The sequence below is a fragment of the Barbus barbus genome (assembly GCF_936440315.1).
Source record: "Barbus barbus genome assembly, chromosome: 12".
NCBI lineage: Eukaryota > Metazoa > Chordata > Actinopteri > Cypriniformes > Cyprinidae > Barbus > Barbus barbus.
This window is the reverse complement of record NC_136740.1, coordinates 11,492,216-11,512,988: the sequence shown is the minus strand read 5'-3', so window position 1 is coordinate 11,512,988 and position 20,773 is coordinate 11,492,216. Positions and strand designations below refer to the sequence as shown.

General features: G+C 37.5%; 3 protein-coding genes across 3 annotated transcripts; all 3 read left to right on the top strand.

Moving 5' to 3' along the window:
• Positions 1-2,428: 2,428 nt before the first annotated feature.
• Positions 2,429-4,595, top strand: LOC306877623 (homeobox protein Hox-A10b; the record flags this gene model as incomplete). Its single annotated transcript, XM_079429486.1, has 2 exons — positions 2,429-3,194; positions 4,318-4,595. The coding sequence occupies 2 exons, from the start codon at positions 2,429-2,431 to the stop codon at positions 4,593-4,595; spliced, it is 1,044 nt and encodes a 347-aa protein (XP_079285612.1).
• Positions 4,596-7,616: 3,021 nt separating this feature from the next.
• On the top strand, positions 7,617-9,177 carry LOC306877902 (homeobox protein Hox-A9b; the record flags this gene model as incomplete). Its single annotated transcript, XM_079429936.1, has 2 exons — positions 7,617-8,145; positions 8,939-9,177. 2 exons carry the CDS (start codon positions 7,617-7,619, stop codon positions 9,175-9,177), a joined length of 768 nt encoding a protein of 255 aa, XP_079286062.1.
• Positions 9,178-18,350: 9,173 nt separating this feature from the next.
• On the top strand, positions 18,351-20,285 carry LOC306877593 (homeobox protein Hox-A2b; the record flags this gene model as incomplete). The annotated part of the gene is made up of 2 exons (XM_079429444.1): positions 18,351-18,714; positions 19,307-20,285. 2 exons carry the CDS (start codon positions 18,351-18,353, stop codon positions 20,035-20,037), a joined length of 1,095 nt encoding a protein of 364 aa, XP_079285570.1. The 3' UTR covers positions 20,038-20,285.
• Between the last annotated feature and the right edge of the window lie 488 nt (positions 20,286-20,773).

The following is a 20,773-nucleotide window of genomic DNA, read 5'->3' as shown; positions in this document are numbered from 1 at the left end:
CAAATATGGCTTATGCCACTTATAAAAAAAAAAAGGTAGACCATAAGATAATAACGACTGTTTTACGTGATGACCCTGACAGTTTGCGCATCCTTTGAGGCTCGATGGAATTTCGCCCTAATTAGGGCACATCCCCCCGTTGCTGCAGCAACTCGGTCATAAAACCCGTCTTAGTCTGGAGCATTTGTAGAATTGGAGTGAGGTGCCATAAACCGTCTGAGAACCAAGGTTATTAACTGTGACTAAGAGCTAGAAAACAACGGCTGGAACCATTGAAAGCTTGTGTTCACGGACTTTTCCGCCATCATTTGTCTCAGTGTCCCATCATGGCACCACGGCTGGATTGCTCACTATTTCACTCTTTCGACGATATATGTCTTGCCCACTGGGTGGCGCACTTTAGATCAATGTCATTGCCGGGTATCTAAAATCCAAAGCTGAAACATGTTTACTTTGTGTACGGGCAAAGGACAACGTCTTCGTGAACTATACAAGGCACTGTTTAAGGTAAATAGTCAAGCTACCATTCGGAAAATTTTGTCAGCATTGTATTCATTTATTATAATATTTAGTTGATAATAGTCTAACATTTTAATGTTCAAAACGTAGCCTGCAAGTAAGGTTTGTTTAATGATAAAACACCTTTTAGTAGTACCACTTCTAACAGTTTTATTAGTCTCAGAGTATTTGTTTGTTCCAATTTGACAAATTGACCAGCGATTCATTTTTTTAAAAGAAATTAAGAAATTGATGACACGTTTTGATTCTTGACTTATAAATTACAGATTTACAATTTTGCATTTTATCTGTATTGTTCTCAAATGTTTTCTACGCCATATAAAATCAAGAAGTTTTCAGCAAATTGTTGTGATGCGTTAAATGGAAAACATCTAATCTTTATTGGCTAATTACAATTCAAATGACTTTTAAAACAATAGCAACCCGTCTTAACCCCATTTGATTTCTTAAAGCTAAAAGTACAAATAAATTACAATTCATCTGTCAACGTAGCCGAAAAATTACATTTCAAAGAATAATTAGTCAATTGCCCATTTTTTCCCTTTAACATAGGCTATTTCAGACGCGTTATAAGAACTGCATGCTTTTATGGTATCATTAGTTCGCTACAGTAAAAGCTTCCACTAGACACAGTGAATTAAAACATGATTGTTGGACAGGGACAACTTGACTATAAAGAAAATTAAGTTTAGGCTACTTTGGTGTGAGTATACCTATATTTTCAACGTGTTTTTCGACCCGAGTCATCTAATTACTGTAGTTGTGATATTTGGTCGATATTTAAAATTGCATGCTGATGCTCATGTGCAGTTTTTTTTTTTCATATATAGCCTTTGTTCATTCCAACTATAGGAACAGGCCTATTTGTGAATAGCTATATCAGTGGAGTATTTTTTAAAGCGTAAAATCCGTTGGAAAGAAAGTTCAGAGATAGAGCAATAAATGACCATTTTCCACATAGCATTAAGCAACATAGGCTGAAAAAAAACTTAAATGAAAACAAACATAACCCCCCCCCCCCCCCCCCCCCCCCACACACACACACACACAAACCTGAGAGAGAAATTTAGAATTATATAATTAAATGCAAATCAAATGACAAATATACAACGGCGGCCTATAAACATCACACAAGCTGGTTTTCAGATAAATGATAATATCTCCTGAACGCAAAAGGTAGGCAAAGGTCAATTTAATCTCACACAACATTTGCGTAAAAATGGCTATTGTTAAATCATTTAGTAAATGATATGGGATTGTGATGAGATTTATCTCTATGTTTAAAAATAATTCTGTTAACTCAGTATAGTAATTATAAAGCTTAGGCTAGGCCTATATATAACTTTAAGATTATCACAAGCTAAATCTTTATTCTACAGCATGGAAATCCACATCCAATGTGTTTCTGAAAAGCAGACTGAAAGCCACCTCTCGTTTTGAACTTGAGTGTAGTAAATAAATTGTTTTGACCCACCGCATGCATGAAAACCAGAAGAGCAGTCTGTAACTCACTGTTTATGTGCTTAAAGGGCTGTTGGGGCAATTACAGTGTATCATAAATGTTTACTATTTTAGCACTTGATCTCCTTTTCTATACCTTGTTGCTTTTTGGTTTTATATAGGCTACGTGGCTCACAAGGCTTTGCGGCTAAACGAAGTCAGTGGTCGTAAACATAACGCTGTTCACGTGAAATTCTGGTTTTATTCGTTTAAAATTTCAAAAACGACTGATCGGGTTTATGCAGATTTGACTTAAAAAAATCTTGTAGCTTGAAAAAGATATGGGACTCAAGGGTTACGTGCACACAGAGGGAGGAGTCATCGGTGCTCGTTGCGATTTAATTGGCTGTTAGCTCACACTGAGTTGTATAGTTATCAGTAATTATATTCAGCATGTTTTGCACAAGAAATGTCATCCAGAAAGGGCAATCTTCTTCCACCGTCAAATTATACCACAAAGATGTCATGCTCCGATAGTCCATCTGGAAATTCGTTTCTGGTAGATTCCTTGATCCACGGAAGGGCCGAGGGAAGTGGACACTACTACCAAAACAGCGGAGTCTACTTGCAGCCGAGCTCCGAGTATTCTTATGGACTGTCTAACTGTGGCTATTTTTCTGGACTCAAACGGAACGAGAGCAATTCGCAAAATGTAGTACCTACATGTGGGCCATATCAAGGCATGGACACATGGCTGGAGACGTCGAGGTCCTGTCGCATTGAACAGCCTAACAACCAAATTACCCCACGGTCGTTTTCGCCCACCATAAAAGAGGAAAACTCTTACTGCTTATACGAGTCTGAGAAGTGTCCAAAAGACACCGTTACAGAGGACATATCGTACTCCCGGCTGACACCAAACTCATGTCCATCTAGCAACAATAACGGCTGTGTTCCGGTACCTGGTTACTTCCGTCTATCTCAGACATGCACCACATCTAAAGGTTTTCCAGACAACCAGACTGTGTCGACTTATGCTGTTGCTCAACGCTCTACCCGATTTGACAGCTCTCTTTCAGCCATAGGAGCAGAAGCGAGCAGGGAAGAGAACGACGAGCCTCCCACATGCGAACCATGTGCCCCGGCAAGAAACAAGGAGCTAAGGGGGTCCACTGGTACCGCTTCATCGCCCGAACCACCGGACAGTCCGGAGAAGGCGATCACTGTTACAAAAGGTTAGTTTTGTTGTTGCCAAGTCCAAAGGATTCGGGCGTCCTTTGAGCGCGTAAAAACACTCACGCCTTTGCGCGCGCGATACATATAGCCTATGGAACTGTTTTACTGATTTTTTTTTTTTTTAATTGCATGTAGTATTACAGTAATATTTCAGATTTTATTTCAAACACCCTATAAGGCTTTAGACTGGCCAGATTTGGCAGTAAAATAATGTGCGAGAATCTTCTATTTAAAAAAACAAAAACATCTATCTTAAATCCTTACGTCTGTAGTCGTCTCTGTAATCCAAATAACACAGCATTCCTTCGTGCCAAATGCAATGTGCACTGACCATTTTTCGTTTTTAAAAGCTCACTTTTTAAAATAACAGCATAAAGACTATTTAAAATATACTTCTCACAAGATCTCATTTAACAGTTCAACAACCCTAATTTGGTTAATATGAAATATTTTAACCAATTCAATGCAAACCTTCACATTAAAGGCAGTGCTCACAGCAATAACGCTATAGCAATTTTTTTTAAATGATTAGCCTACATTAAAAAATCGTAAAGGGCCTATTGCTCTCGAGCCTGGACTATGCCCATTTTGTGCATGTCTATATATGTATATGGATTTAGCAAACCTATTTTTCATTATGCTGTTTATGAGATTGTAATCGCATGCTTTGATTTAATGTTAATTTCCCTGCATAGGCAGAGAGTTTGTAGTTGCAATGCCTATCTAAAAATATTCTATTACTCGAAACGACCGATAAAGCGTCTTCAGTGCTGTAACAAACAAAAACAAAATAATGATTAAAAAATGGAGAGAATAATCAGATAATAGTCAAAAACCGAAATATTAAATCGCAACATATAGTTCATACTATTAATATGGCCACACACATTAGTATCACAATAGTCATACTTCACGTTAAATGATAAAAGTTTATGTATGCACAACAGCGTTTGGAATTATTGTATGGATATTACACCTTGTTGATAGTAACCTATTATTAGTTTAGAAATTAAAAAGCCTAATATTCATTAGGCGTATCTGGTCACTGCATACCATTGTAAAGTGCTGTGAAATGGGGGCCGCAGATGTACATTTTGGACTAATATTGTCTCAAATTTTCAGCAGGAGATTCCAAAAGTGACAATACAGCCAACTGGCTGACGGCGAAGAGTGGCCGTAAGAAGCGTTGCCCCTACACCAAACATCAGACTCTAGAGCTGGAGAAAGAGTTCCTCTTCAACATGTACTTGACACGAGAGCGTCGCCTCGAGATCAGCCGCAGTGTTCACCTCACGGACAGACAAGTCAAAATCTGGTTTCAGAACCGACGGATGAAGCTGAAGAAGATGAGTCGAGAAAACCGAATCCGAGAGCTGTCGGCCAACTTCAGTTTTTCATGAAGCCTCCTCGCTTTCTAGATCTCTGGCGCCCTCCTCCATCAGCTGCAGTGGTAGCCTACATACAACAAACCGTCTCCGTAGGTGTGTGTGCATATATGACTTGTGCAAGATACTATTGATAACTTATTGTGTGTCGTATACTGTTGACGTTTTTATCTGTTTATGTATAATTTTATTTGACAACCCAGTCGTCATAACATGTCATGGTTATTTATAAACTGTCAAGAGTACTTCACTGTAAAAGCAAGAGAGGAAAATATCAAATTCTGAAGGTGCTCATTGTACATAGCATTCAGACTATATTGTACATGTATTGTATATAACTGCGGTATTTGCATGTTGTTGTAATAATAACTATTATGAACCCGTTTTTAAATAATAACGACACGTTTCTTCTAAGTACGACCTTGTCAGGTATTTGCTGTTCTAGGCATAAGTGGAAAAATCCGGTGTTTAAAATGTGCAAACTTATAAACATGATGGGACTTCTTGTATTATGTGCCATCTTTTTGGAAACATAGGCTAAAGAGATGGTCTCAGATGTAAATTAATTATTCACACAGGGCAGAAAATTAATAAAGGCATGTGTAAAATCATCTTAGCCTACTTGAAGTAAAACCCCTCCTGATTTTCTGAGCTCTTTTATAACGGGGATTTTGGAGAAGCAAGGACTGCAATTTTGCTGACTATAAAATTAAATGATTTATTTAATTATCAACACAGTCAGTAATGGTCCCGTGACAAGTCAAAAATGATTACAATCATTCCAATAGATACCAATTATATTCCTGTCTTTTGGGTTCTATTTTTTATTTAATTTACATTTAAGGGAATATTCCAAGAAAAGTCAACAAATTTTATGAGACGGTATTGGTTAGATCGCAGCAGTGTGGGCAAAAACTCACATTTTATTGTACTTGTTTGCTTGTGCAGAAAATACATAGATAAAAAAATACGGCGTATTTGCCTTCTAATCTCCTCAAGCAACAAACAAAGACAACTGCTAAGTGATTTAGGTAGTTTCATGTTGTTGGGCTATATTTTACATCCACACAACACGAAACTGTCTTAATTGCCTCGCAGTGAGATTCAGCACAACAAGACAAACATGCTGCGGCGAATTCTGAAAAGTATTTCCAAAAGCAGCCTATATTTTATCTTGGAAAAAAAAGACCAGAAATTCTCAGCAACATATATTTTGACGACACAATTCAATCGTGCAGTTCACGCATTAGAAGTGAAATCTTTAGGGCTGTATAAAAAGTAAATGTTGGAGCGCAGGTGTAGTTAGCAAGGCCTCGGTTACGATCAATGCACTTTGGCCAAAGCCGCGTGCGCATCTGAGACTGAGAGCACGCCCACACTGCCGGATGCGTCTGCTGGGCCGGAGGGAAAAAAACCACAAAGGCTTTATTGGCCATATTCAGGCCAGACAGCCAAGTTACAACCCGAAGAAAAACAGAGTAATAGCCCCTGTTATAAACAAAGTCTGTTGAAGTACCCAGAGATCCACTCTTCCGAGGACAAGATCACACCAATGCCCATTGACCAGAGGGAGAGAAAGCTCTGGTCGTCCTCTATTGACAATGTTTTCATGGCTGAGAGTAAAAAATATCAGGATTAAATTAATTTTCTGTTAAAACATCCCTTATTTACTCATGCTTTATGTTATAATTACGTTGCTGATTTCCAAATACCATGCAAGCTGTTTATATTCTGAATAAAACATGCCGAGCAACTCTACGTTTAACCACTGCAAATATGCAAATCTATTTACAAATACAACATTTTAATTATGAAGCATACAGTCACTGTTTCACTGAATGTGTGGGATATTGCTTCTGTTGTCCTTTGGATAAAAGCGTCTGCTAAATGACTAAATAATAATAAATATTGCAAAACAAAGCTTTCTGTCCTGTATCAGCTTATTCAAGAATACTAACAATAGAATATAATAACATTGTGATTGTGACATGTTGTTGCTATAAAAATCATGTTTATAATAATTTGTTTTTTGTAGTGTTGATCAAACACATTTAAAATGTTAAATCTTTTTTCACTCATTTGAAATGTTGTAAGGTTTTAATGCATAAAGCTTCATTTTAAACATAAAACAAACGGTCTATTTTGTACATTTAGCCTACCTGATAAGAGTCCGTTAAAGCTTTTTTTGTATTTTTTCCCCAGTTAGTTTTGTTCACAGCTTAGTTCACGTTCAGATTTAGTTTGACTTGTCTGCACATCACAGTCTGCCTTGTTTAGGAGCAGACTGAAGTTTTGAGCGCGTTGTAACTGAATGACTGGTCACTTAGCAGTCATATCTCAACCATCCAATGGCACTTATTGCCATATAAAGTATACATATGGCTCACGTAAAGATCCTTTTTATGTCTGAACTATTTTATGTCTTATTGTGCACGACTAGGCCGCGCGGATTACGTGCATTTATCATAATATGTTATTTTTTGGGTCTGCAAGATTTGAGAGAAATTAAATTAATTCCTGTCTAAAAAATGAGTAGTTGAATTGGACTGCAGGTATTTATCTAGATGCCTATACAATGACATGGCAACGCATTTAGCGTACGCGTTTGGGGTTTTATTTTATTATGGCAAACAGTAGGCCTACATCTACTCTATTAAAAACTGGATACGAAAATTCTACAATAACGCTTCTCAAATAGCCTTTCTTGTTATTAGATGCTGAAGCTTAACACCACGAATAAAATCAAATCCACCTTCATAAAAGCATATGGCTATACCATTAAAAATATGACTTGTAAAATGGAGGCCATTTAACCGTGTTCACTGGTTAGGCTTTCCCCTTTATATCCCACGTTCTCTCCCACAGTCACGTGTCTAGCACATCCAATCCAATCTCTGCAGTGATTCAAGTTATCAGAGGTCTGTAGTTCACAGCGAAGTCAAGTAGTTAGTTACTTGATTTCAACGGATTCTGCTTTTGTGTCAGATTCATTGTGGGTGTATCCGTTCGCCTGGGTTCTCTTTGCTTGTTTTTGTTATGTCGACATTGGGGACACTGAGTTACTACGCTGACTCACACATTCCACACGAGAATGACGATCATTTGGCACCGAGGTTCTCATCTGGACCCGTGGTCCAGCAGCAGGCTCGGGAACTGACGCTACTTGAATATGGCGAACAGGAGCAGTACGCTTTCCAAGCCAAATCATCAATTTTTGGTGCGTCATGGAGTCCCGTGCCCGTGCAGCCCCCAGGCACCTCTATCGCCTACCACCCGTACATTCATCACCCATGCTCAACAGGAGAAACCGATGGAGCATCCGTGCGTTCCTGGGCGTTAGAACCGCTGCCTGCCCTGCCTTTCACGGGATTATCCACAGATACACACCATGATATAAAACTTGAACCACTGGTTGGGAGTGGTGAGTGCACCACGCATACATTGCTTGTGGCCGACACTGACAACAATACGACCCAAGCAGAGAGGAAGATAACAGACGATGCGCTTTCCAACGGATCACAGGATGAGAAAGCTCCAGCAGAGAAGAAGGTGGATCTAGACCCAAGTAAGTGCAGCTACATTTATATCAGAATGCGTTTGAATATGTAGGATTACCTTAACAGATGAATTCAATAGGCGTCGTTTGTATAGCTATAAAATAAAAAGTAGCTATAATCTATAAAAGATAGTCTTTTGTGAGAGAAGTCAACAATGGCCTGTTTATTGTAGTTAAATATTCCTATATTGTACAGTATTTTCAGTACAGGTTATAAGGAAGGCTAAAGGTCTTCTAACTTGGCCTTTCTTTCTTCTTTCGTTTTGTGGGTGGCAATAATCTGCATTTGAATCTGACAGCCTATATGCATGTTTCAATGGAATGTGTCCAGTATTAAAAAATGCAACATATTTGCAGTTCATGTAATCATTATAGTCTATAGACTGCATGTCATGTAACATATAGTAATACTTCTGTCCTACACATTACATTCGATTAAAAGATATGGATATAAACGCACAATTGTTGCCATAAAACGTACAATCTGGATTTCACAGGTTTTTTTTTTTTTTAGATAGACAGCAAGGCCCTTGTTTATCCCTTATTTAGTGATGCCAAAATTGCCAGTAGCTAGGAAGAAAATTATAGCATGCACATAAAATTTTCGATCATATAAAATCCACCCGCAGCCCAGATGCATGTAATCCGTGATTGCGCGTTCCAATTTCAGCATATCAAAACTGTATCGTAGCCTTTATATTAGACTCTTCTTTCTTCTCGCGCGCTGATCATAAAATGGCCGCAGTATTTTTTCAAGTGGCAACATGACTAGCTCTCTCTCTCTCTCCGACCCTTCTTGCAGATAACCCTGCGTCCAACTGGCTGCATGCGAAGTCCACTAGGAAAAAGCGCTGTCCATACACTAAGCATCAAACTCTTGAGCTGGAGAAAGAATTTCTGTTTAATATGTACCTCTCACGCGACCGTAGATATGAAGTGGCAAGACTCCTAAATCTCACCGAGAGACAAGTCAAAATTTGGTTCCAAAACCGTAGGATGAAGATGAAGAAATGCAATAAAGATCGTCCAAAAGACATTTAAAAGTGGAAAGCTATAAATGCGCACCGCAGTGGATGAAGATATTTGGTTCGTGCGAAGGTGTTTGTGAATTAGCCTGTCTTTTTCCTCATGCACAACCACAGTAGATTATTATAGCCTACATTTTGTAATGTTAGATGTACATTGCACAAACCTTTGATCTAAGGGTATGCTTGTATATATCATTTGGTCTTTGTATACAACTTGTTGGTGACAGTTCTCTTATTTGGTTTGCTTGTTGTAGGTCAGTCATTTCGCATTCTGTACATTTTAAATATGTTCAAATTTTATTTTCAAAAGTTTTAAACCATGATTTCAGGGAAAGTTCTGCGATGTGAAATGCTGATATGCATGAATTTAAGATTTTTTTGTAATTGTAAAATGACTTGTAGCGTAATGTATCAGTGTTTAATGTGACTACCTAGATGTATTTGAACTACCTATGTATTAAGATTAATTTATGCTGTGTTGTTCGTCATTGGAATATTTCAGTGGATTTTGTAACATTTACGTGCTTGTAATGTTATATGTGAACACATGATAAATTGCATACGCCAATACCTCAGATCAACAAAGTGTTAGCCGTTTTCAAATTAAATTCCACTTGTGTACATAAATACATTTCTGATAAATAATACATTTCGTTAAGACTCTCTATACCAATGGTCTGGGCAAAAATATACCGAAAATCATACTTTTTTTCATGGGTTACACTCATGCCTAATCTGCGATATTGCAATAAATTGTCACTAATAATTGCAGTCCTGTATTTGTGTAAAGTTCAAGACTCATGAAAGACTCAACATAAATAAATCGTTCCTGAACGAGGTTGACAATGACTGCAATCCCGTGGTATTTTTACACTATACAACCAGAAATATTTTACTGCGCTCCAAACAGTTTTACACTTCTCATGTTCTCGCGCTCATTCTCCCGTTATCTTGCAACCCACTGTTTAGTGTCCTGTTAACGGCCCGGATGCCGTTTATCCGAATAAATAAAGCTTAGTTTGATGCTCGTAGACAGGCCTGCACATTCTATTTGTGCCTTGCCCCTGCAAGCGATATTAGTGGCTGCGCGGCAATAAACCACAATCACAGTCTTAACTGTTTATGGGGTGCAAAGCGATTGAAGGCGAAACTGGAATGACTTTTTTAGACGCCCAGCGCTTATATTACAATTACAATAACACATGATATATTTTATAAAAATGAAATAAAATAAATAAAAAAAAGTATTTTATTAGTTTTCATTGTAGTAGGCTATTATTATTATTATTTTCGCATTTCATTATTTAATAAACACACAAAATATAGAAAAACCGAAAAAGAAGAAGAAAAACTCTGTTGCTGACCAAATCTTCAAAGGCTCTACCCCAGACAGCATCATAAAATGGGGCTCAGCCCCACTGTCTGTTTTTTCTCTACAAATTACTTTATTACTCCTCAGTAACAATTAAAACGTTGCAGAACTGATAACCCATTTGTTGCCTCGTCATGCATAAAGTGACAACGGAAACACAACCTATGGACGCATTGTACTTTTTCTTGCGTCCAATATCTTTGCTACTTTGCATTTTGGTCATTTAAACTTCAACATTTAAAAGAAATTGAAGTGTCGTTTTAAAGTGAATGTTTAGGATAAAACACTCTTGTGCACTCGTTTTGTCTAAATGGCATAACTAGGGATTCTAAATATTTCCGTTTTAGTGAAGGTGCTCCCCCCAACGCTTCACATGTTGGTGTCTGTCCTATTTAACGCACCTGATTCATCAGTAAATCAGCTCATTAATAAAGTGCTTAATGATCTATATTTGGTGTGTCTGATAAGAGTGAGACAGTGTTGTGGGGCCTCTTTGAGCAGAATTGAGAATGTGTTTTAACAAACAGAATGAGCCTCTACCATTAGTATCCAGCAGGTGGAGACAGCGGCAAAGTGGATTCTGGCCTACAGCAAGCTCACTTAATAAGGGGCAGCCACAAACAAAACCTATTTATTGATGAATGCGAACAATTGTTAATTAGAATAAGGTCGCTGGTGAAAATTGAACTGTCATTTCATTTGGTTTTTACTTGTAGGACTAAGTTTGCCCCTAAATGTGTTCAATTGATGATGCAAATGGCTCATACATTATAAATATGATAGCTTTTGAATGTTCAAACCATTAAAACATGCATACATGACTGACATTTGTAAAACATATCACATCTAAGTACAGCATAGCATTCTTTTCTTGAATGCTATGTTGATCTGTGATATGTTGACCTTGTCTGACCGCTATGACCTTACTTAAAATTACAAACAGATGATCTGACACCATGTAGTTTCCTCTGATTCCAGCAATAAATATGAATCAAACAAAAATGAAGGCTTTATAATATGCTTCTTAAGGGCCAACTTGTTGCAGAGTTCAGCTCAAATGAGCTCCAACACACCTGCCTGGAAGTTTGTAGTGATCCTAAAGACCCTGGTTAGTTAAACTTTGCAGGAGGTGCATATTGCCACCCAGGAGCAGCATTGGATGCCCCTGGTTCACAGAGAAGCATGCACACACACTAATGCTCAAGGTAAGACAGCTGGTTCTTGTCCATTCCAGAACTTTGCTTCACTCTCTTATGAGTCAATATGGGACAAATGAGTTGTGCCTGCAATTCAAAGCATCACCTATGAAGTAGAATTTAAGAGCAAATGTAATAGAGGTATCAGGTCCTAAACAGTGGTCAGAGGGCTATACTGCATGTTATGTGTATCCAAACAGTGTTGTAGCCAAATGGATAATGGGAATGCTAGAATGTACTAGAGTGTACTACAAACAAGAAGAAACTTTGTAGCTTTGTACTTTGTACCTAATAGGTGTCATAATCATGCACATAATAAGGTGGGCTTGACTGCTTTGAGTGTCAGGGTTAAAGTGGATAAAGGGATAGATCACCCAAACATCAGATTATGTCATCATTTACATACCAATAATTCCAAACCTGAATGACTTTCTTTTGCAAAAATATATTTTGAAGAACACTGAGGTTCAAACAAAACACTGAATCCCATTAACTTTCATTGCATGACTTAAAAATGCAGGGTGAGTGATGATGACAAAATTTTCATTTTTGGGTGAAAAGAGTAAGTGCACCAGTAGACAGAGACACTAATTATGCACAATCTGCTAATATTTTACAAGCTATACAAGATTTATGCATGGGAAATGGACTGTAACTGAGTTAACATTACAGGTAAAAGTTTCAGTCGACACTTGCAAATTTCAGTGTATGATTAAAAAGTAATTTATAGTTTAGTTTTAACATTTTACAATGCCTTCATATTGTTTATGTTGTGTCGTAGATCAAGGTGGAGGGGAAAAGCGCTATTTAATTAGCACCTTACAGTCTTATGAGTGGTCTGGGGCCCTTGTTAATCCACGAGCGTTTCTATGTGGTAGCTAACATACATAACAACGTTTTTGGGAAAGAGACCCCAGTGATAAAGTACCACTTACATACTACTTAGCCTATAGTGTTTCGGGAAACCAGACAGATGTTTGTCATTTTCCTCTTTCACTAAAAAGGGTAAAATCCATTTACGCATCACGTTCCCGTCTATATGCTTTAACTTGTCACACAGGTATGCATGCATCGGAAGCAATATGTAAAGATAAAAGATACAGTGCTTTGACTGACATTGCAATACAGGCATCGTGGATCATCTCAAGTAACGTTGTACGTTAATTTACAATCCAGTAACGCCCAAACTAGAACTAGGCCCTGAACTAAAGCTGAAACTTCAGCCAATACGTTCAAGATACAATCCTCAACACGAAAGTAGTGGAAAACATGAAAATTGCTTGTTATCTTCTAAATTTAATAATTAAAAGATTCTGACTTAGGTTTTAAAAAAATATTATAGGCTAGCTACTCAGCTTTCAAAGCACGTAGCCTAAAGGTTAGGTGCCATATTGGATTTAACTCAAATGAAAACGAGGCTGAGGAGAGATGTAGATGTATAGTCTTTACAATGGCACACAACTTAAAAAGGTCCTAGATAACGAAATGTTCACTACTCAAAACTTTCATAGAATATTTGTCCATGGAACATCGGTAGTACAGTACATTGAATGCACTAGGCCTAGTTCTATTCTTCACAGCCCCGTTTTCATTGCAGTACAAATGAAACTTCTCTGACTAAGGTCTATGTAACTGCACACATTGTGTATTATTTTGAGGGCATCTGCCATTAACCATACAGAGATACTAGATGCACTTAGTCTTATGCAACATGCAATATGCAGCTTCCATGCTATACAGACTAGGCTAACATAAAAAGATTTAAACCAGCAATGGAGGAAGAAGAGAAATGAGAAGAGAGCACCTTTTTAAAACTACTTTGTTAACAATATATATATATATTTTTGCACAACTGCATAAATATTTCGTGCAAAATGATTAATAATGTACATTTCTATATTGCAATTACATTGTAGGATGGCAGTCAAATGCATGTTGCCTGATGGTAAAAAATGCATAGTGCTTCATTAATCTCTAAACTGAGATTATAAAGAGGGCAGATTTTTCACTCACTTCTTGTGTTGGGGAGAAATATTCCTAAAAGGAAAGAAGCGTTTGTACAATAATAAATAACTGGTAAAATTATAAAACAATTGGTGTACATTAGAAATAACTTGCTCGGCGTCTAAATTAAAATCCGTGACGTTACAGGGAAACCCATCTTTTATAGAATGAGGGCGGATAGCAGAAAGGGGGCGATGTTGAGTCTCCACTTGCAGTATAAACGCTGTTTTTTAGGAAACCATTGCCTATCTCGTTGAAAGGCAGATGATAATAATCCAGCAGTAAAGTTTATTTTAAATAAAGGCTGCTCTTTACATGTGGTTATTTTAGCCATGTTACCACAGCTCTATCACACACCAAATAGGCCTATAGGATATCAGCCTATAGGCTTGCAGGCCTTTATTTAAGCTACAGTTTACTTTACTTTTAGTAGCAAATGTGGTTATTTTGGAAGAAATTCGTTGTCGGAGCAAACAACCCTTAAACAATCAATTAATCATGAATCGTAAAATATCATGTAAAGTTCATGAAACTTAAATATACGGTCCATATCTAAAGGTGGTAGGCTATTATAAACCATGCCTCCCAATACGAGTATTAAAGGCATATACTTTTCTAAAACATTTAGAATAAAAACTTTTTGTTGCTACTCTTTTATAATCCAATTAGCCTATATCCTACATACAGACAAGAAACCATTTTCGTTTAATGGTACAAGACACTCATGATGGGCCACGAGGGACCAGACACGGTTACTAGCCTGTTTAGTAATATGGTCAACGCCTAATACTAGATCTGCGCACTATTGGATCACATTACCCTGATAATTTACAGTGAACTGACTCACAACTTTCCATCAGATAAAAGAGGTGCCATACACGTAAACCGATAGGCCTGTATGCATTTGGTCTCCAATTATTTTTGTTCACCTCTACGTATATACGTACGTATACAACAAAAAAAAAAAACTATTGATAAATTCACGTTTGTAAAATCATAATAAATCATCGATTCATGAGTCTAATGGAAAGAGATACTCAAATGATTTAAGTAGCTAATCGGTGCCAGGATTCAGGATACGATGTTACTAATCTTTGCGCATACAGTTTAGGAGACATCCCACCACCATAATATAGTAGCCGAAGTATATTTATTTCCAATACCCTAGAGACGTTGATTATTGGCTTACGAATTGATCCTGCTTCTTGTTTCAGCATCAAGAAGATATATATATATATATATATATATATATATATATATATATATATATATATATATATATATATATATATATATATATATATATATATATATATATATATATATATCACGGCGTTACCATTTTTGCTTCATATGGTACAGGCTATAGGCCTACTCTCACAACGTCATATCCTGAATAATACTGCATGATTCTCTTCTAGGGCAGGGGTATAGTGCATATGCCCGGAAATGACATACACCTCTAGCACAACAATAGGAGCTTGGAGCTCGTTTACGACCCAGTGCAATGTGTGTGGGTAGAGGGTCATCCATCAAACGCCACTGCTGCTAGAGCTACTGCCGCTGCTGCCTTCGCAGACATCATAAACACCATATATACGCCTCACTCGCACTAATTTACAAAGCTCACTGAGAGGGATACGAACAGATCAATCCCTGGCCTTTTTTTGTTTTAATTTTAATTTTTTTTACATGAACGAATAGGTTTGGAAACGTGGTTGACCGAAGCAGAAGTACTTACAGTCTCCTGAGATAAAGTCCATTCAGTTGGCCATATCTCATTCATATATTGCTATTATATTCGGTAATACCTTATTTTAACAGTGTTAGCTTACTCCATTCATTATTCAAATGTGTTATTAAACAGGCCACTGCATTTGCGTAAATTATTCGGACTCTATAATTGAAAAACAAACTAATTAATTCGTATAAATAAGACAATACAATAAAATTCCAAAAGAAAAGACCCAACATGTATTTAATTACATGTCAAAAAAGAAAACAGAGAATTTCAGTCTAACAAACTTACTTTTACCAGTGATGTTTATAAAATGAAATTGCATTTTAGAATATTTTGTAAAAACAAAACAAATCAAAAAAAGAGTTTTACAACTTCATCACATTATTGTTATAATAATAATAATTATTAATATGATTATTGTGATTATTTTTAACGCCTATAATGGTTACGTATTTAAATGCGTAAATCAATTTCATATAGCCTATATGTACTCAATCTATTAATGCATTAGTTTTGAATAAAGGACATTGATCACTTCAATTGTTTGATGATCCAACGAGCCAAGTTTTCATTCTTAAGTTGTGTTTTATGACCGTCAGCATTCATTATTTATTCTAACAGACGGTCAGCGGGTCTGTCCATCGAGCCAGACATATCCAAAAAGACATGGTGCTGGAACATACTCAGCAAGTGGACAAAAATGATGCAAACTGACAAATAATTAAAGAATTATTAAATATCTATATCTTTAAAAAAATATCAACACTTAATTTGTTTATACAGATTTGTCCTTCGAGAAACCTCAGCTTTAAAAATGTAATAAACGGTTTATTTTAATGTCAGTCATAAATGTGGAAAGTGTTATTTTTCAATTGCACACTGATGCATTTATTCGACATACATTAAATTAAGGTAACTCACATACTCAACAACAAACTCTCGACCTTGAGAATTTTCCCCTAACCAAATAAAAGACTGTGTTGTAGGCTAAAGCCTTAGATTAAATATTTTTTCGAATTCATTTAAAATTTTACAAATATCTAAACACATTTCCGATAATATATTACAAGCACGTGAACTTACACACAGTATTCATGTACAAGCAATAATAGATTTACAAAGACATTAAATTTATAGTTCGATTGCCAATTTACAAAAAACAGGCTTTTCATTCAAAGCACGGCAATATATTTTGATACTCACATATCCATTCTGTCAGGCCTATCTAATGAGAATAAATACAATGCATTGTAAATATGACTTAATATTTCAACAGACAGATTTACATATAAATAATATGACAATTTACAGTATCCGTAAAGATACATCCTTGATAAATTTCGATGTTCAGCTCGTGGGAAACGACGAAGATTTTTCGTTCTTGGTGGAAAAGTGTAGGAAGGAGTGGGTATTTTTGAAGAATGCCGACACCCACGTGCATCTACACACAATAGCTCCTGTGTAGCTGCAAAAACACATGCTTTCTCTCTTACAATCAATATGTAATCCTATTCATTCCCAGACCTTCGATAAAGGCTGACTTTCCAAAAACGAAAATATAAAACGATCGATTTTTTGGTCCGAAATAATAATGCTGGTCCATTCGAAGAACATCCGGTTTGAAATTATGATCAAGTTCAATCCTTTAATCGGAAAATATCATTTAATTTATAAAATGGGGAAACTCTCAGCCGTGAGTACTACGTTGTTCTCTTCTTCCTGGCCACATATGATCTAAGGGAGTGTTAGATGGTTTAAATGTGTTCTTAGGGCACTAAGCTGTCAGACCTTTTGGCGTGTAAGATTGATAGCGTGCAGGCTTCCAGGGCTCTTTGTTTGGAATATAAGCAATAAAGTGCTCGAGGCCTACACCTACTTAGCTGAAGACTTCCGAGGACAACATTCTTTTACGTAAAAGACTAATGAATGAACACTTTTATTTCATATTAATTAATTTATTGTATGTGTTTGCCTGTGAGATGATTTAGTGTCGCTCAAACAAATTGTGAAGATCAATTCAGGTCAAATGTGTAGCGTGTTATTATTTACATAATACACTGAATGTACAATTATAAGTTTTATTTTCACAAATTCTGCACTGAGTATCAATTATGTTCATTGCACTATTAGTAGAAGAATGTAACATGAGAAATTTCTGAATTAATACAGTTTCAAAGCTACGATAATTAAAAAAGGACTGCAATATAGCCTATCTTAAACTAAAACAGCACTAATGCACATGCAAGCGTAATGCGTCAGTGCGCGTGTGAATACGCGGGCGCGTCTGGGCTTTCAAAGAATTTGTCTGAGCGCAATGTGCGCGCGTACTGTCTCGCGCGCTTTTGCTCGTGCATTGGCAAACGAGAGCGCGCATTCTCTAAGAAAGTAGTAAAAACCCAGACTCAGAATTAAAGGGTGGCTATTGGTGTGTTTATGTGTCCAGTTAATGTGTTGGGGATCTTCAGCCGAGGGCCGGTCAAACAATAAAGGGAGAACAGCAGACGGACTCACTGTTTCAGGTACTGGCTATACTTACAATCTACGGAGCAGTGTGCAAACTGACCATAAATGCGTAAATAAACTAGCCCGTCCCAGAGAGTGAGGCGTTCCTCTCGGACTTTTTTCGATCAATCACACAGACAGTGGCTTCTTTTGATTAAACCCCAAATTGTCATTGGACAGAGGTAATCATGTGACAAGCAATACGGTCCAATTTCAACCTTGTCTCCATGAAAGCAATAGTTTAATGGCACCGCGGTCCCCATACGGCCGTAATCAGCAAAATAGTTTTTTTTTTAACCCGGCACGATATTTCATTTTATCTTCCTTGGGTCACAAATTTGTGAGCGGCGAATTTGGAAGACTTTGAGGAGATGAATTACGAATTCGAGCGAGAGACGGGTTTTATCAATAGTCAGCCGTCGCTCGCTGAGTGCCTGACATCTTTTCCCCCTGTCGGTGATGCATTTCAAAGTTCATCAATCAAGAGCTCGACGCTTTCACACTCGACACTGATTCCTCCTCCTTTTGAGCAGACCATTCCAAGCCTGAACCCCGGCAGCCACCCTCGCCACAGCCGGCCCAAGCAGAACCCTAATGGCTCATGCCCGCTGCCTGCTGCATCCTTACCCCCAGAGTACCCTTGGATGAAGGAGAAAAAAGCATCCAAGAAAAACCAGACAACTTCGACAGCAACAACCACCACCGACCCTGGTCCACTATATTTCTCCCCTCAAGGTATTTGGATTTAATGCAATTTTATTGTTTTATAGTTTATTTTAAACGAAATGCAAGTTATTCTTTTTGTTGTTATTATTATTATTATTATTATTAATTTCAATCGCTGTGTTGCGCAAGGCCATACTGCTTGAAAGTGCAAGATAGTTTGTTATCCTCATGGGTCATGCGAACATGGTAACATCTACATTTTTTGTTGTTGCTATTTTTCGGATGCGAAAGACCTGTTCTGAACAACTCCTAAACTCTGTGTTAGCTACTAGTGTAGGGCATGAATTTTAATATTTGACAGTAATGAAGAATGATAGATTGCCATTACTCAACTCGGCAGCTGTGTTCATTAATCTTCACTCGGACCTCTCCGCACTCACACCAGACACATCAGTATATTCTGGCATAGGGGATGAGGACACAAATTATTCAAGTGCCGTGGCTCCATTCCCACAAACAATTTACGCTCCGTGAGAAACGCAATATATTTGACAAGTTTGTGGGGTCAGCTTTAAGCCCCACAGCGCCGTTGTAAAAATCAAGAGTTATAATTAGTGGCGTAGGCCTATCAATAATGTATAACGCTGTGATCCCTTCATAGGCTCGCCCGAGATTTCTGATGGTGGCAATGGGGCTACTCGCCGACTCAGAACGGCGTACACCAACACGCAGCTGCTGGAGCTGGAGAAGGAGTTCCACTTCAACAAGTATCTCTGCCGGCCAAGGCGTGTGGAAATCGCCGCTCTGCTGGACCTCACCGAGCGGCAAGTCAAAGTTTGGTTTCAAAACCGGAGAATGAAACACAAACGGCAAACGCAGTGTAAAGAGAACCATCACGGCGATGGAAAACCACCGAGCCTGGAGGAGGCAGGCGGACGGGGTGATGGGAAATCTTTTTTCGAACAAGTGGCAAACAATGTATCAGGGGCGCTCTTGGAAAGAGAGGGTTATCCATTTCAGCAGAATACCTTAACTTCTCAACAGTCACAGAATGGACACAATAGTGATTCCCAAAGCGCAACTGTCTCGCCTTTAGGTAGCAATGACAAACATCTGAAACATTTTCCCAACCCGTCACCCACTGTTCCTATCTGCGCCTCAACAATGGCCCCGGATTGTGCATCTGCTCAGGACAATGGCAGTCCCTCGGCCCTGGACGTCTCTTTACAGGACTTCAACGTTTTCTCCAATGATTCTTGCTTACACCTCTCAGATGCCGTGTCCCCAAGTTTGTCAGAATCTGTAGACAGCCCCATTGGTTTATCTACGGAGGCCTTTGATTTCTTCTCTGAGACGCTTACAACAATCGACCTGCAACACTTGAGCTACTAACTCTAAATGAAGTTTCATTATAGGGACGTCAATATCTTTATCACATTGATGGTCTGTGTGTTTAATTATGACTTTAAATATAGGCCTAGACCATTAATCAATAAGGTAAGTTTTTCAATAATTGAGTGATAATTTTTGTTTACAGAGAAAATATGGCAGGAAAGAAGTGATATTTTTCACGTTTTATTTTTGTATCGTTCGCCGGCAAAGCGCCATATTTTCATAGAATAAATTTGTACTTGTTATTGAAAATAATAGCGGTGTTATTTATTTCTTCAATATTCAGATTAAGAAATAACAGATTAAGGAATTAAACAAGGTATAAGATTCAAAGTATATATTACTATTCAATTTTGCTGATTTGTTTTGATGTGTATTTACCTGGTTTACGAGGATTTTTTTATTAGGCCTATAATAGTTCGAGAGACAAAATTAGATATGTATAAGGCTGCCAAATATATGTTTATAATCGCAAATCAAAACTAACATCAGTTATCCCGAAAACTAGCTATTTGTGCGCAAAATTAATACGCAGTTAGGTATGTAATGAGTGTTACATTCTTTTTATTCATCTTTGTTAATTCCCCTGTAGCCTAGTTGGCGTTAAATTTAGATTTTTTAACAGTATGAAATGAACCCATGGGAAGTTTTAGATGCCATCAAATTTGTAGACTAAAACAGAATGCCTCAAGAAGGAGATTGATGACTTGATGCTGCGTACACAAATAAGTCCCTT